General features: G+C 38.0%; 1 protein-coding gene across 23 annotated transcripts in view; it reads right to left on the bottom strand.

Annotated features, from left to right (window-relative positions):
* Dlg2 (discs large MAGUK scaffold protein 2) overlaps window positions 1–12411 on the bottom strand; it is a 2073609-nt gene that overhangs the window by 431850 nt on the left and 1629348 nt on the right. For 14 of the 23 annotated variants that reach the window (XM_087586773.1, XM_087586779.1, XM_087586767.1 and 11 more), the window contains 1 exon segment: window positions 8215–8370. In XM_087586773.1, the coding sequence (XP_087442899.1) occupies window positions 8215–8370 (156 nt within the window). 23 annotated transcript variants of the gene reach the window in all.

Below are 12411 nucleotides of genomic sequence, written 5' to 3'. Positions count from 1 at the left end.
AGTCAGAATTCTAATCCTCACAAGGCTGAATTCAAAGATTCTGCTCCTATCTATAAACTAATTATTTGCTTGATTTTTTTCTTCTTGCCTATCATCCATGCATCCATGCATCCATGCATCCATGCATCCATCCATCCATTGTCTGTCTGTCTGTCTATCTTAACAACAGTTAAATTGTGTATAATTTTCCTCAGGCAAAATTCAATATTCAGAGTGTGATGTGACTACAAGACTCATGTCAAGTACAGAATAGATTACAGAACCTGCCCACTCAGGTTCAAATTCTATTCATGTGGAAGTTCCCTTAGGTTCTTAGGACCTCAGTTTCTCTACTTGAAAAATGAGCATTACAATAACACTTGCCTTCCTAGGATACCGTGGTTTTTTTTTTTTTTTTTTTTTTTGGTTCTTTTTTTTGGAGCTGGGGACCGAACCCAGGGCCTTGCGCTTCCTAGGCAAGCGCTCTACCACTGAGCTAAATCCCCAACCCTGGATACCGTGGTTTTATTTTTTGTAAATGGCTAACTGCTAGGTAACTTATATGTATATAAGCAAATGCTATTATTACAGTTGCTTTTGGCATCATCATATCTATTACACTATGGGTACCACTTTAATGTCCACTAAGATAATTAATGAATAAATTATTGATTTAATGGGATTAATATTATAAAAGTAAATTTTCCCGTTTTGAGAGAGCCTCGATATGCAGTCTGGATTCACCTGGCATTTGCTGCTGGCCCTGGGTAATCAGTTTTAAGTCTTGACTATTTCATTTTCAGTGATTTTGTTTCACAGTTCCATGTATTTGTCAAACCAGGTACCATATTATTTTCAATAAAATTGGTGCAATCACACCTACATGCTATGTTGTGTAAAGATAAAATGAGTTAGTGCACATGCAACTGTAGCTAGAGTCCCTAGTGCATAAAAGTACTCTACATGTTAGTGGTTTTAATTAATATCTACAATGTGGGTGTTACAGTTTAGTGTTACTATTTCCATTCTTTCTGAGTCCTACAATTTGTTGCTATAGTGATTTTCTATGGAATTTTCCTCCACAGAAGGCTGTTTCTGAAATTGCGTTTATACTCTGACCTGTTACCACCACCATATAATATGATGGTTGCCTGAGTAAATACATTTCTTATTCCTAAAATAGAAAAAAATATATCCTAAAATTAAGGGGGAAGTATTCTTAATGTCTCAGATAGAGACATACTCTGTTTTTTAAAAGCAACAGATCAATTAAACATAATTCTTCAATTTCAGATAGTTATTTAAACCAGAGAAGGAGTTTTGGAATGAGGCCAACCTGGGTTGTTTCAAGTTCTGCCATAACAAATTCTATGCCCCTGACTAAGCCTTCATTCCTACCTCACCTGCCAGCATCCGTGAGTGCCAAAGAGCTTGTGAGGCAGGTGTGTTTGGTGTATGTGTACAACACAATTTCAATTGTGATTCAAAAATCTATTTTTGAATTGTTAAAGAGAATCCTTGCTCAAATATTAAAATGTTAAAAAACACTAAGACAGATGTTAATGCTAAGGGGTTATTCCAGAAAAGGTAGCAATTGAAAAGCAAAGCATGTTTTGTTACGTGTTTTATTTTTGTACCATCACACTGTGGAGGGAAGAAGCTAGGAGTTATATCTGGCAAGAACAGCCTCATTTATGTGTCAGGAGCTAATGGATCTCTCCTGACTTTCCTGACTGGGCTCAGTGAGCATCTCATCTAAACAGGTAGGGCAAACCTTCCAAAAGCAAGGTGCCATACTGATTTAGGCAGAGCTGTGTCTTAGGAGCCGTATCCTAAGTCCTCTCCCTCTGGTTTTAATTAAAACCAAGTTGAACTCTTTATATTCTGCATATCTTTTAAGTAAGTAAGAAAGTGAATGGCTTGTGTCTTCTCTTTTGGTGCTATCTCTCAGATTAAGTAGCGTGAGTAAGGCTCAGATTTTCTATCACAACCCACAGGTGGTGGCAGAGTGAACAGGGCATGTGGAGAACTGAAAGAGAAACTGGTGCACGGCCAGTCAGTGGTAATGAAGCTAAAACTCCATGAGAGTCTGAGTATAGGACTGAGCATGCTCTGAGTGGAGTCCAGAGACTCCACTTGTTATCTTCGAACCCACAATGATAAACACTTTCTACTTGACATACAGTAAGAGAGAGCCTGACTTGTTATAATAAGAGGAAAGAATATTATGAGTTTAGAGCCTTAAAAAGTGAATAAGCAGAGGGGAAAATACAGTCGAATGAGTGTAACGCCAGAGTGGAAAAAACCTCATCTATTCCATTTTTCTAGATTCCTACAACCATCCTATAATGAGAACAACATAGAGATGACTATTTCAAAACTTCTTCACGAGAAAATTGAAGTAGAGAGAGGGGGAGGAAGAGAGATAAAAGTGTGCAATTAGGATGGGCAAAGAAAGACGTGAACCTAACTAGTGTAGATACCTATGTTGGTCTCTCTATGACATCGCATAGCCAGCTCTAATGAGGGTTCTAATGTCTTTTGTTTTTCTTCCTTTTCATTATCTTAAACAACCTCAAATGTCCTCTTTCATATTTTACATTAGTTGTATAAAATATTGGGTTTCATTAGAATAGTTCCATGTATGAATAACATTTTGTTGTCTTTTAAGGAATTTTAAGTGTATATATTATGGAGAAGAGTGCCCTTTCCCAGAAGCAATATAGTCACCATCTAGTGAGTTTACCAAGTCAGAAAAGTCTCCCCATGCATCACCAGTAAGGAGCATCTAACACTTAAAAGAGTCTGAATCTCTCAGTCATCAGGATGTCAACTCTACGCTATGGTTGACACATGCTAATTTCCTTGTCTCCACATGCTTTCTACATAGTGGGATGAGCAATCTTTTTACTTGTACAGTTCATATAGCAGTTTTAAATCTGGCCTAAACTGGTCCACTGTTTACAGTAAGAACTCCATAATCTTCGGCCTGTCAATGCAGCCCCTCTATCACGATCTGCAGGTACCTGTAACTCCAATTTGACTACCCTCCTGTAGCTGCACAGGACTCCCGGCACTCCCATAAGAAACCCTGCTTTCGTAAACCATCAGGCTTATTTCTTTTATTCCAAATACATTTCTTCTCTAATCCGACCAATGGTTTTAGTGTCTTCCCAATAATTTCAGAAAAACCAGAAGCACAGTTTGTTTACTTTTAACTGTCATTCGTTACTCACGTTTCTAAAGCTTGACCTGCTAGGCGGAGTGTTAAACCTCTTTGGAGCTCGGGTGCCCAGTGAATCATCAGTTGTTTGCACAAATAAACTATTCAATTTAATCAATTTTGATCCTTAAAACACACACAACACATGCACATGCACGCACACATACATACACACACACACATGCACACCCACACACACACACACAGAAAGTTATAAAGATTAGGTTCAGTAGAAAAATAGGCCTGTGAGCTGATTTGTATTACACAGTGACTAAGTCATCTCTTGTATGTTGTTGAGTGTAAGGGTGGAAACTCAATCCATTTTGGAACATAAGCATGTAGGATATGACTAACATATGATAGTCCTGTGAAATCATTCTTTTCAGTAACTTGAAGTACTGTATATTCATATAAGGCTTTGAGTTTGTTTCTCATCCAAAATCTGCCAGCACATTTTAATTGGCTTTCAACTGTTTTGCCCTAGTCTCTCTTTTAAACTGCAAAATAATAACTAAGACCATCTTTGTAAAAGAACACACGAAAAAATGACATAGATGTTGAAAAGACAGGCAAGAATACTATTCACATTGCCTTGGGAGTATCAAAAGCAATAGTTGGTTCTTTTAAAGTAGAAAAACCAATTACAACATCAAAAACTCCTGCTTTTTTTTCTTTAAAGAAAAAGTGATGTGCTAGATAAGCCGAAGTCTCACGGAAAAGTCACTTTTTTTCCCCCATAAAATCTCAAATTTAGTTTAACTCTAGGTCCTCTCATCTTCTTTTTGTACACTACCTAAAAAGTCACTCTAGATATAATCTGCATCTCTAGCCTATGTGCTAAGTAATTTAAAAGGCATTCGTTCCTAAGGGAAACATAATTCCTCTTTTTATAAGGAATCATTCAGCAGTAAGATGCATACACAGTTCATCCTTGAGCATTTGCTCTAAATCCAAAGAACTGAGAATTTTAGTTTTCCCATTGCAACTCAGATGACATAGAAAGAAGGGATCTTTTTGATTTTGTTAATTATATCTGTCTTTCCGAATATCAATTTGGGATTAAATATAAAAATGCAATGATAGTTTCAAAGGCTGGATTTCCCTGAGCTAGCTCAAATACTAATCTGAGGTCTGAGGAAGTGATTGCTGTACCAATATTGATGCACTTCTCAAGCAGACTTTGGGGGGAATTCTCAAATGTCCAGAATAACACATCCCATCATTCACTGGAGTTTAAAGGTCATACTTTTTTCCTCCAACAATTTTGGTTGGTCTTTTCAGCATGTACCTCCGTAAAACATTGTTATGGTATAATATTTTGCATTTCTCTGGAGCTTAGAGCATGTTAGTTAGAAGAATAGATAGATTTATTATTTTAATTTCTTTTTAGGTAGAAGATTCTAACATGTTTTGGTATTATTATGAGAAACATTAAAACAGAGACTAAGGGAGGTAATAGATTGGGTTCCTCCACATAACTAGCCTATAGATGGAATTTCATATCTGGCTTCTTCATAAAAGAGCCTAGGATATAGTGGAAAAGTAAGATGTAGTATAGAAAATGGAACCAGAATTTTTGAATCATTCTCACAAATTAAAAGTATCATGTAAAGAAATATCTACTTGGGGTAAATAGGCTCTGAAACAAACCACTTTGTCTTCATGAAGAGCCCACAGTTGCTTAATGGGTCTGAAATGTGGACGTAGATCACTAAAGTAATTTAGGTAGCCGTGTAATGCAAAATGAGTTTCTATCACTGTGATTTGTTTCCATGTGTAAGTTCAAATATTCATGGGATAGTGTGACACACTTGTTATGGACTGAGGAAAGTAAGCTTGTCTGGCATCAATAGGAGGAGAAGCCCTTGGTCCTGTGAAGGCTCGATTCCCCAATGTAGGGGAATGCCAGGTTGGGGAGGTGGGAGTGGGTGGCCAGGAAAGGGAGCATTCTCCTAGAAAGCAGGGGGAGAGGAAACGTGAGAGGGGGTAACCTGGAAAGGGGATAACATTTGAAATGTAGATACATAAAAGAAGAAAGAGAAATAACTTATCATTTTGCTTGTCTGAAGATCATATTTCCATATTTACATTTTTTTGCTAAACTAAGAGTGCATAATTCTTAAATTTTCATGGATAAATATTGAGGTGTGTATGTGTGTGTGTGTGTGTGTGTGTGTATGTGTGTGCATGCCCACTTGCACGCACATGTATGCAAGGAGAGATTATAATAAGGGACCCGATTTTCCTTTCAGGGAGCTTCTCTAACCAAATGCAATTTAAGCTTGGATCTAAGATGACCAGAAGCTAATTAGGTGAAATGTAGAAAAACTTTTCCATTCAGTAAGAAGTACACGGGAGGAACTTAGCTGGCAATGGAACATGTTTTGTGAATAAAATGTATGCCTGTGTGAACAGTGTGGTCAGCAAAAGAAGAGGGAAATGAGGTGCTCCAGGGGCAGGCAGATGTTAGATCATGCAGAGCCTGGCTTTGCATTTTATCCTCAATGCAAAAGGAGAGAGATTTGATCTGTTTTATTTTAGCAGATCACTTTAGCCACATTCGAAATAAGGTAGGAGGCAGACAGTGGGCGTGGTGAGAACAATGAGGAAGATATTGTAGGGAGGGGGAAGATGGGCTTTGATTAGTTAGTAGACATAGAAGTAGAGGGAAGTGAGTAGACTTCTGTTATTTTGAGGATGGGCTTGAAGGTGGACTCCACGATGGAGATTAGGAGACCAATGTCCTAAGTATTATGCGCAGGTATTTGACTTGAGCCACAGGGCCAATGTTAATGTTACTCATTGACCTAGAGATTGAGGAGGAACAAGTGGGTTTAAATCAATACTTTTTGTATCAGTATGTTGCTGAAAAAACCCTCTAGGATAGGTGCATATATACTTATGTGGGTAATTTTTACCTTGTGAGATAAAAGAAGATAGAGGCAAAATGAAAGAAGGGGGAAAGGAACAGAATTAGAATGAGCAGAACATTGAATTCCCAAAGTCCTGAGAAGGTAGGCATGCTCTGGGGATAGGGGCCAATCAAAATTGCTTAGGGCATGTGGTTTGAAAAGCACATGCCAAACTAACCACAATGCTTTGATTTGCAAAACAAAGAAATATTTTCTTGTCATCATAAAAGTGATTATGGGGTATTGATAGAAGTAAATCTGATGGATTCCTGCCACAGTTAGACCCTGACAGCTCTTTATTGATAACTTTTGTTATGGAGGGAGGAATGAAGATTCCCCAGTGGAGTGGATAGAAATCAGTGTAAAAGCCACGTACATAAGACACCAACAAGACACCAACAACAAAACAAAGCAAAACCCAAAAGTCCTGACAGCAAAGCAGAAAAATGAAGACGAGAAAAAGATAAAGCTGCATGGTGAAGTGCTTTTCCAGTGAGCATAGATGTCTCAGACATTGTGCCTGTATTGCTGCAGGGCTTCTGTCCTGCCAGGTCATCTGCCCCTGGGGCTTGAACCCCAGATCTGTCACTTAGTGCATGATCTGGCACAAATCAGGTAATTTCTGAAATCTTTATTTCCTCACTTAGAAAAGCAAAATGATGATGGCATCCATTTCATAATTTGATTCAGAATTGGAGGAAATCATTCATAAGAAGAACTTTAGCATGGTGCCTGCTTAAGGAGCAGTCAGTGTTCAGAGCTGCCCATAGGGAAGTCATTGCTGTCGTCTAAGTATCCTCTCCCCACGCCAATGAAACCTCAGCTCTTTAGTCTCTCAATTGTATAGGTCACTATACCAATAAATAGATTTTTTTCGGAATTGTTAAAAAGAAGATTTTAGTTAACATTTATAAATAATTCTGAAGTGTTGGTAAACTTAATTAGTGTAAATACATGAAAATTGTCCAGCGGATGGGACAGTCAAAATTTCTTATTCATTTCTAGAAATTCTAGCTAGAACTAAAAATTTGTTATTTAATTCTCTGGGAGAATTAAACAGACTATTGACTGTTAACTGGGTTATTTAAAACATGAAAAAATAAAAAAAAATTTTAAAATGCAGATGTTTTTAATTATTTTCACCCTGAATCACTCTAAAATCTGAATTTTCTCAGCCCTGACATCATTATGAAGACACCGAGTCTGAAAATATAATTAAATGAGCAGCTACTCTCCATAGGCTTCTTCCCAGTGGGCAATCCCTCTAGACTGAACTAGAAGCCTCTCATGGAGCATGAGATTTTACATTTCCTACCTTGCTTCCTCTGTGATTCTGGCTACTATGAGACAACATGGTTTTCATCCCCAAACACATGTCTGAAAATATTTATATATAGTTGTGTCCAATCTTTAGACTCAGAAGAAATTGCTTACAAAGCTGTTATGACATTCTAAGGTCAAACTTAAACTGCATATTGATTGACAAGATCACGCTGTGGGAAATCCCTTCACCTTCCTTGACTTTTGTATCTTTACATACATAGAGATGAATTAAAATAAGACAACATATATAAAAACCTAACAAGGAACAAAATATAAAAATTGTTTATGTTCGCTGTGGTTAGATAGAAGCAATTAATTCTGTAGTCTTAGGAAAAAAGTTAATTCTTCAGGGAGCCAGTCATATGATGGCTTTAATTTAATATCCTAATTAACATGTTAAATGACTGTAATAATATGTACGTATTTAGATCATTGAATCTGAGGCATAGTGAACATTTCTTAAGTATTATTTAAAATACTCAGTGAATGTTCTCTCTTATCCCTCGAATGGTGAAAATGGTGCTGGAGCAATATAATTATTTCCTTATTAGACATGTTGAGCTCTACATGGTCATGTCTGAGGTGCTTAGTGAGCACAGCAGAAAGAACAAAAGAAGCCATGTTCTTAATTTCTCCCATCATACCATGGAAGCAGAACATCTCTCCACAAGGAAGGTGTTGAGTGCAGGAAAAGTGGGCGGAGACGAATTCCACCCATCCATCCTTGTGGAAGCACATGCAACTGGAGAAGATGAAGTGAGGAAGCGCATGCAGTACCTGGTCATGTCAGAGTCAGGGAGCAGGCCTAGGTGGTAGTGGGGGTAAGGAGTTGAGAGAAGGAAGCTTTTGTCACACTCAACAGGGGAATAGTGCCTGGGAGAAGCAGGTTTATCACACAGTTTATTCACAGTGCTGTAAACAGGTTCCGGAGGCCTGGTAACACAAGAGGAAGAAAAAGGTGCATAGTTAGCACACACAAGCGTCAGTCATGCAGCTGGTAGCATTTCACTGTACTTAAAAGTAAGAACCCAACTTAATGGCATTTTATCATTGTGGCCCAGAACAAATCAAATTCTCCACTGCTTATACTTATTACATTAGACATTATTTATAGATTTCTTTATGCACGAATTGACTTTATTCCTAGCCTCAGTTGAGAGTAGATATGGCACCATAAAAGTGTTTAGTGCAATGTGGCCTGCGTAGAGGGATTCTGGAAGAGCTTCTGATAGGGAAGTTGTTTTAGCTAGGATTTTTGTCATTATCTCCTACTGAATGCTTCCAACTGCTAGCAAGAGACTTAAAGCAACATGCTGACTGCTACGTCAATCACTATCATGAAGTGACCTAGAGGATAAAAGTAAATTATACAGGGAGTTGAGCATATAGGATGAGGCCATCGAGCTGGTAAAACTGATGATATTGCAGTGACTCTGGCTTCCTTTCGTGGGGGATAAAAGCCCATTATCTTGTTTAAGGTAGTGTCACCTCTCATTATATAAATAAGATACAAAATTAAGATGTATTTTAAAAGATTTAAGACTGCTGTTTTAATGCAAAGAATAATTATCTTAGCCTATCATAAGGACTAATAACATTTTGTTATGTTTGTAGTCAACCGAACACTATCCCTACGCAGAAAAAAATATAAGGAACTCTATTTTCTTACTGTATAACCTGGAGTTTGTTAACTATTCAGAGAAATCATTGGCTCTCCGTGTTAATCATTGCTGATGTCTGATCTAAACTGCCTGCACAGGATCTTGGGAAAAGGAGTTAGTGAATATAAACACTTCCACAATGACGTAACCTCCATATACTATTTGTCCAGGAGAGATGATTCAATTTGCCGCCTGATGTTGACTCTACAGACCAAGAAAATGGCGTCACTAGTTTTTCTAGTTCAGTTGGGCCATATTTAGAGAAAAACAGAACCAAAGCTGACCAATATGTGCCCTAAAAACAGCCTAGCTATATTGTATTCAGCCAAATTAAAGTTAAATTCTTCATTTTTGGGCTACCATAATACATTCAAGGTAATGAAAACTGACCTTGTTCTGAACTCTGTGATCTTTCATGTATTTTTTGTAATAATTTCATATCTTTGCAATATGATTATATTATTCACAATGAAATAATTCAGGGCTTGGGAAAAGCTGCAATACTGTTGGTTTTAGAAAGAGGTGCTCAACATTTTCTCTTGCTTATAGTCACCTCTAATGCTCTTTCATCCTGAATTGATTACTTCTCTATGCTTAATCATTTATCACCTGATCCCTTGTGAATCCAGAGAGAAGTTACTGCTCTTGATACCTGTGGACATGAACCAATGAGAAGAAACAAAGACTAAGACATCATGCTTCACTAAGTCCTCTTACAAGCAAACAGTAAAGTCAAAGTGATGGTGAAAAGGAGGTTCAGCTTTGAAGCTTTTGAGCCAATAGCTTCATTGTAGTCCTAGAATTCAGCCGTCTAGTGTGTAAAATGTGTGTCAGTAAAATAATCGTCAGTGCTACCCAAGCTACATTCTGAAAGCTGATGCTAGGAACTGGGTAAATCTTCACTGAATGAATACATGCTATTTATTCTTTTTTACTGAGAAAAATATATTTTCCTGGCTCTTTCAGAGAAGCCCTAAGATGTTCTGAGTATTTTTAGATCATCATTAAGACTAAAAGTTTTTATATCATCATTAATTCTTAGTTTATAAAGTGTTGTCACTGAAGGAATGGAAGCAAAGCTTTAAGCACTCAGCAGGCAGAGTTTATGCAGCCTCTGAAGAATGAGTCCCTCATATTAGTCTCTGGGCACAGAGTCCCTCCCCATTTACATAATGCTCCTTGAAGGCTACCATTCCTGAGTTCCAGAGGGTCTATCTAATGCTAGCAGCTAGCACATTAGTCCTTTGTAGCTATGTCCCCTGAGACATCTCTGCAGACAGAAAAGAAATGCCAATACTGTCCCTTGGTGGCTGGAATACATGTCACCATCACTCCAGTAAAGAAATGCAGTGGAAATAGAATTTTCTGCAGTCTGAGTTAGCCAGTCACAATGGCAGGTCCTGTTTATCTTGTTAGAAGCACCCAGAATGAGAACATAATGAATATAGAAATCCAACCAAGGTGTTTACTTGCTCTATTCTGTGGTCATCCTCTGGACTAGTGGAAGAGATTATTGATGATATTAGTGAAATTGCTAAGTGAATTATACATAAATCATTTATCCTGCCATGTATGTACCCAAGGCCATAGAAAAATGACTTCTTGGTCTCATCTTCTGAGCCATCAGCATTTATTTGCTTATCTATGGGTTTATAATTGCAGGCTCTTATAGCATATAACTAACACAATCCTGGCCCTTAGTGATCTTTGTCTTCTGTGAACTCCATTAGCACTTGCTGTTTGCTTTGCCTCCTTCACATTTTTAATCACAAATACATGCACAATTAGAGCACAATGGAGAGGAATGCAGCCTCTATACCCTATTTAGAAAAGCTACCCTGTCTGCAATGGCCCCTTTCCCCACTTGACAAAAACTCAACTCAGTCCCTGCATAGCCAGTGTGACTTAGACCATTTGATAAGAACTGGACACTTCCTTCTTGGTATGTTCATGATATGTGTGGTAGGGATCAAAAGAAAGAGACAGAAACAAACACAAAACCCAGGACTATTTAATTGGATTTTTTCTCTGAGAACAGGATAGTTATGAATAACAGTAAAGAAAAAGAAATTAGCTTGCAATATAAGGAAAAGATGCAGAAATACTATTTACTGTAGAGGTGTCTTGTGATGATAGAGAACCTAAACGTTGCAATCCAATGTCTACAGGTTCACTATCTAGGATCATTCTTGAATAAAAATGTAGGCTCATCCCACAAGACAGCTTAGGAGGAAGATGTAGGTTACCGAACTTCCCTGATGGTTCCCTTATGACATTTGTTGTATAATGAAAATCAACTACAAACTTCCCACCCCATCCCCTTGACAGAGCTTAGGTCAGATCTCTTGTTTGCAATTAAGAGAAAAATAAAACAGACACTTCCCTTTACTGCAAGTGGATTATGCTGCTCTGGAAAACTGCCAAAACCTGACTTCACAAAATCTCACAGCATCTTAGGCCAGGAGCAAATTAATTCTGTCCTTCAAATTCTGATATTTGGTTGATAATTGTTTTTTTGCATTAGTTTTATTTTTTAAATATTGTATGAAAGTATTATTAGTGGTGTTTATTGTTGGTGCTCCTTTAAATTTTCTCTTGCTGTGAATATCTAGTTCCTAGTTGCAATCTCCCACAGTAAACGTTGATAAAAATGATGGGCATTTACACAATGGAATGCTGCTTAGCTATTAAAAACAAGGACATCATGAATTTTGCATGCAAATTGATACAACTAAAAAATATCACACGTCAGGTAACCTAGACCCAAAGGGCTATAACTTACACAGTATGCACTAACTTATAAGTGCATATTAGCCATATAGTGTAGGATAGCTATCTACAATCTACAGACTACAACCTGCAGACTCAGAAAACCAGATAGCGAGGGGGACCCAAGGGAAGATGCTTGAATCTTTCTCAGAAGGGAGATAAAATAGACATTGGAGGTGGATGGGGAAGGGAACTGGGTGAAAGTTGGGATAAGGAGGACAATTGTGGTGGTGGTGGTAGGAATTGTAGGAAGATCAGGGGATAGAGAAATCTGATGAGCAGAGGGGGACAGCTCTAGAACACCCACGCGACCTATGACTGGTCTTACTCCCAGCAGTCTATGGGAGTAAGTCTACCTGAGACTCCTAACAGTAGGGGATATGGAGACTAAATTGGCTTCCTCCTATAGTCAGTCAGTGGAATGATAAGGATAGCAACCCACCCATAAAACCGTTGATTCAAAGTGTCCCAGCTATAAGATGTGCAGTGACCGAGATGGAGCAGAGACTGAGGGAACGGCCAACCAATGGCTGTCCCAACTTGA

The sequence above is a fragment of the Rattus norvegicus genome, chromosome 1 (genome assembly GCF_021556685.1).
Source record: "Rattus norvegicus strain SHRSP/BbbUtx chromosome 1, alternate assembly SHRSP_T2T, whole genome shotgun sequence".
NCBI lineage: Eukaryota > Metazoa > Chordata > Mammalia > Rodentia > Muridae > Rattus > Rattus norvegicus.
Note: the sequence above shows the minus strand (reverse complement) of the source record. Positions and strands in the feature narration are given on the sequence as shown.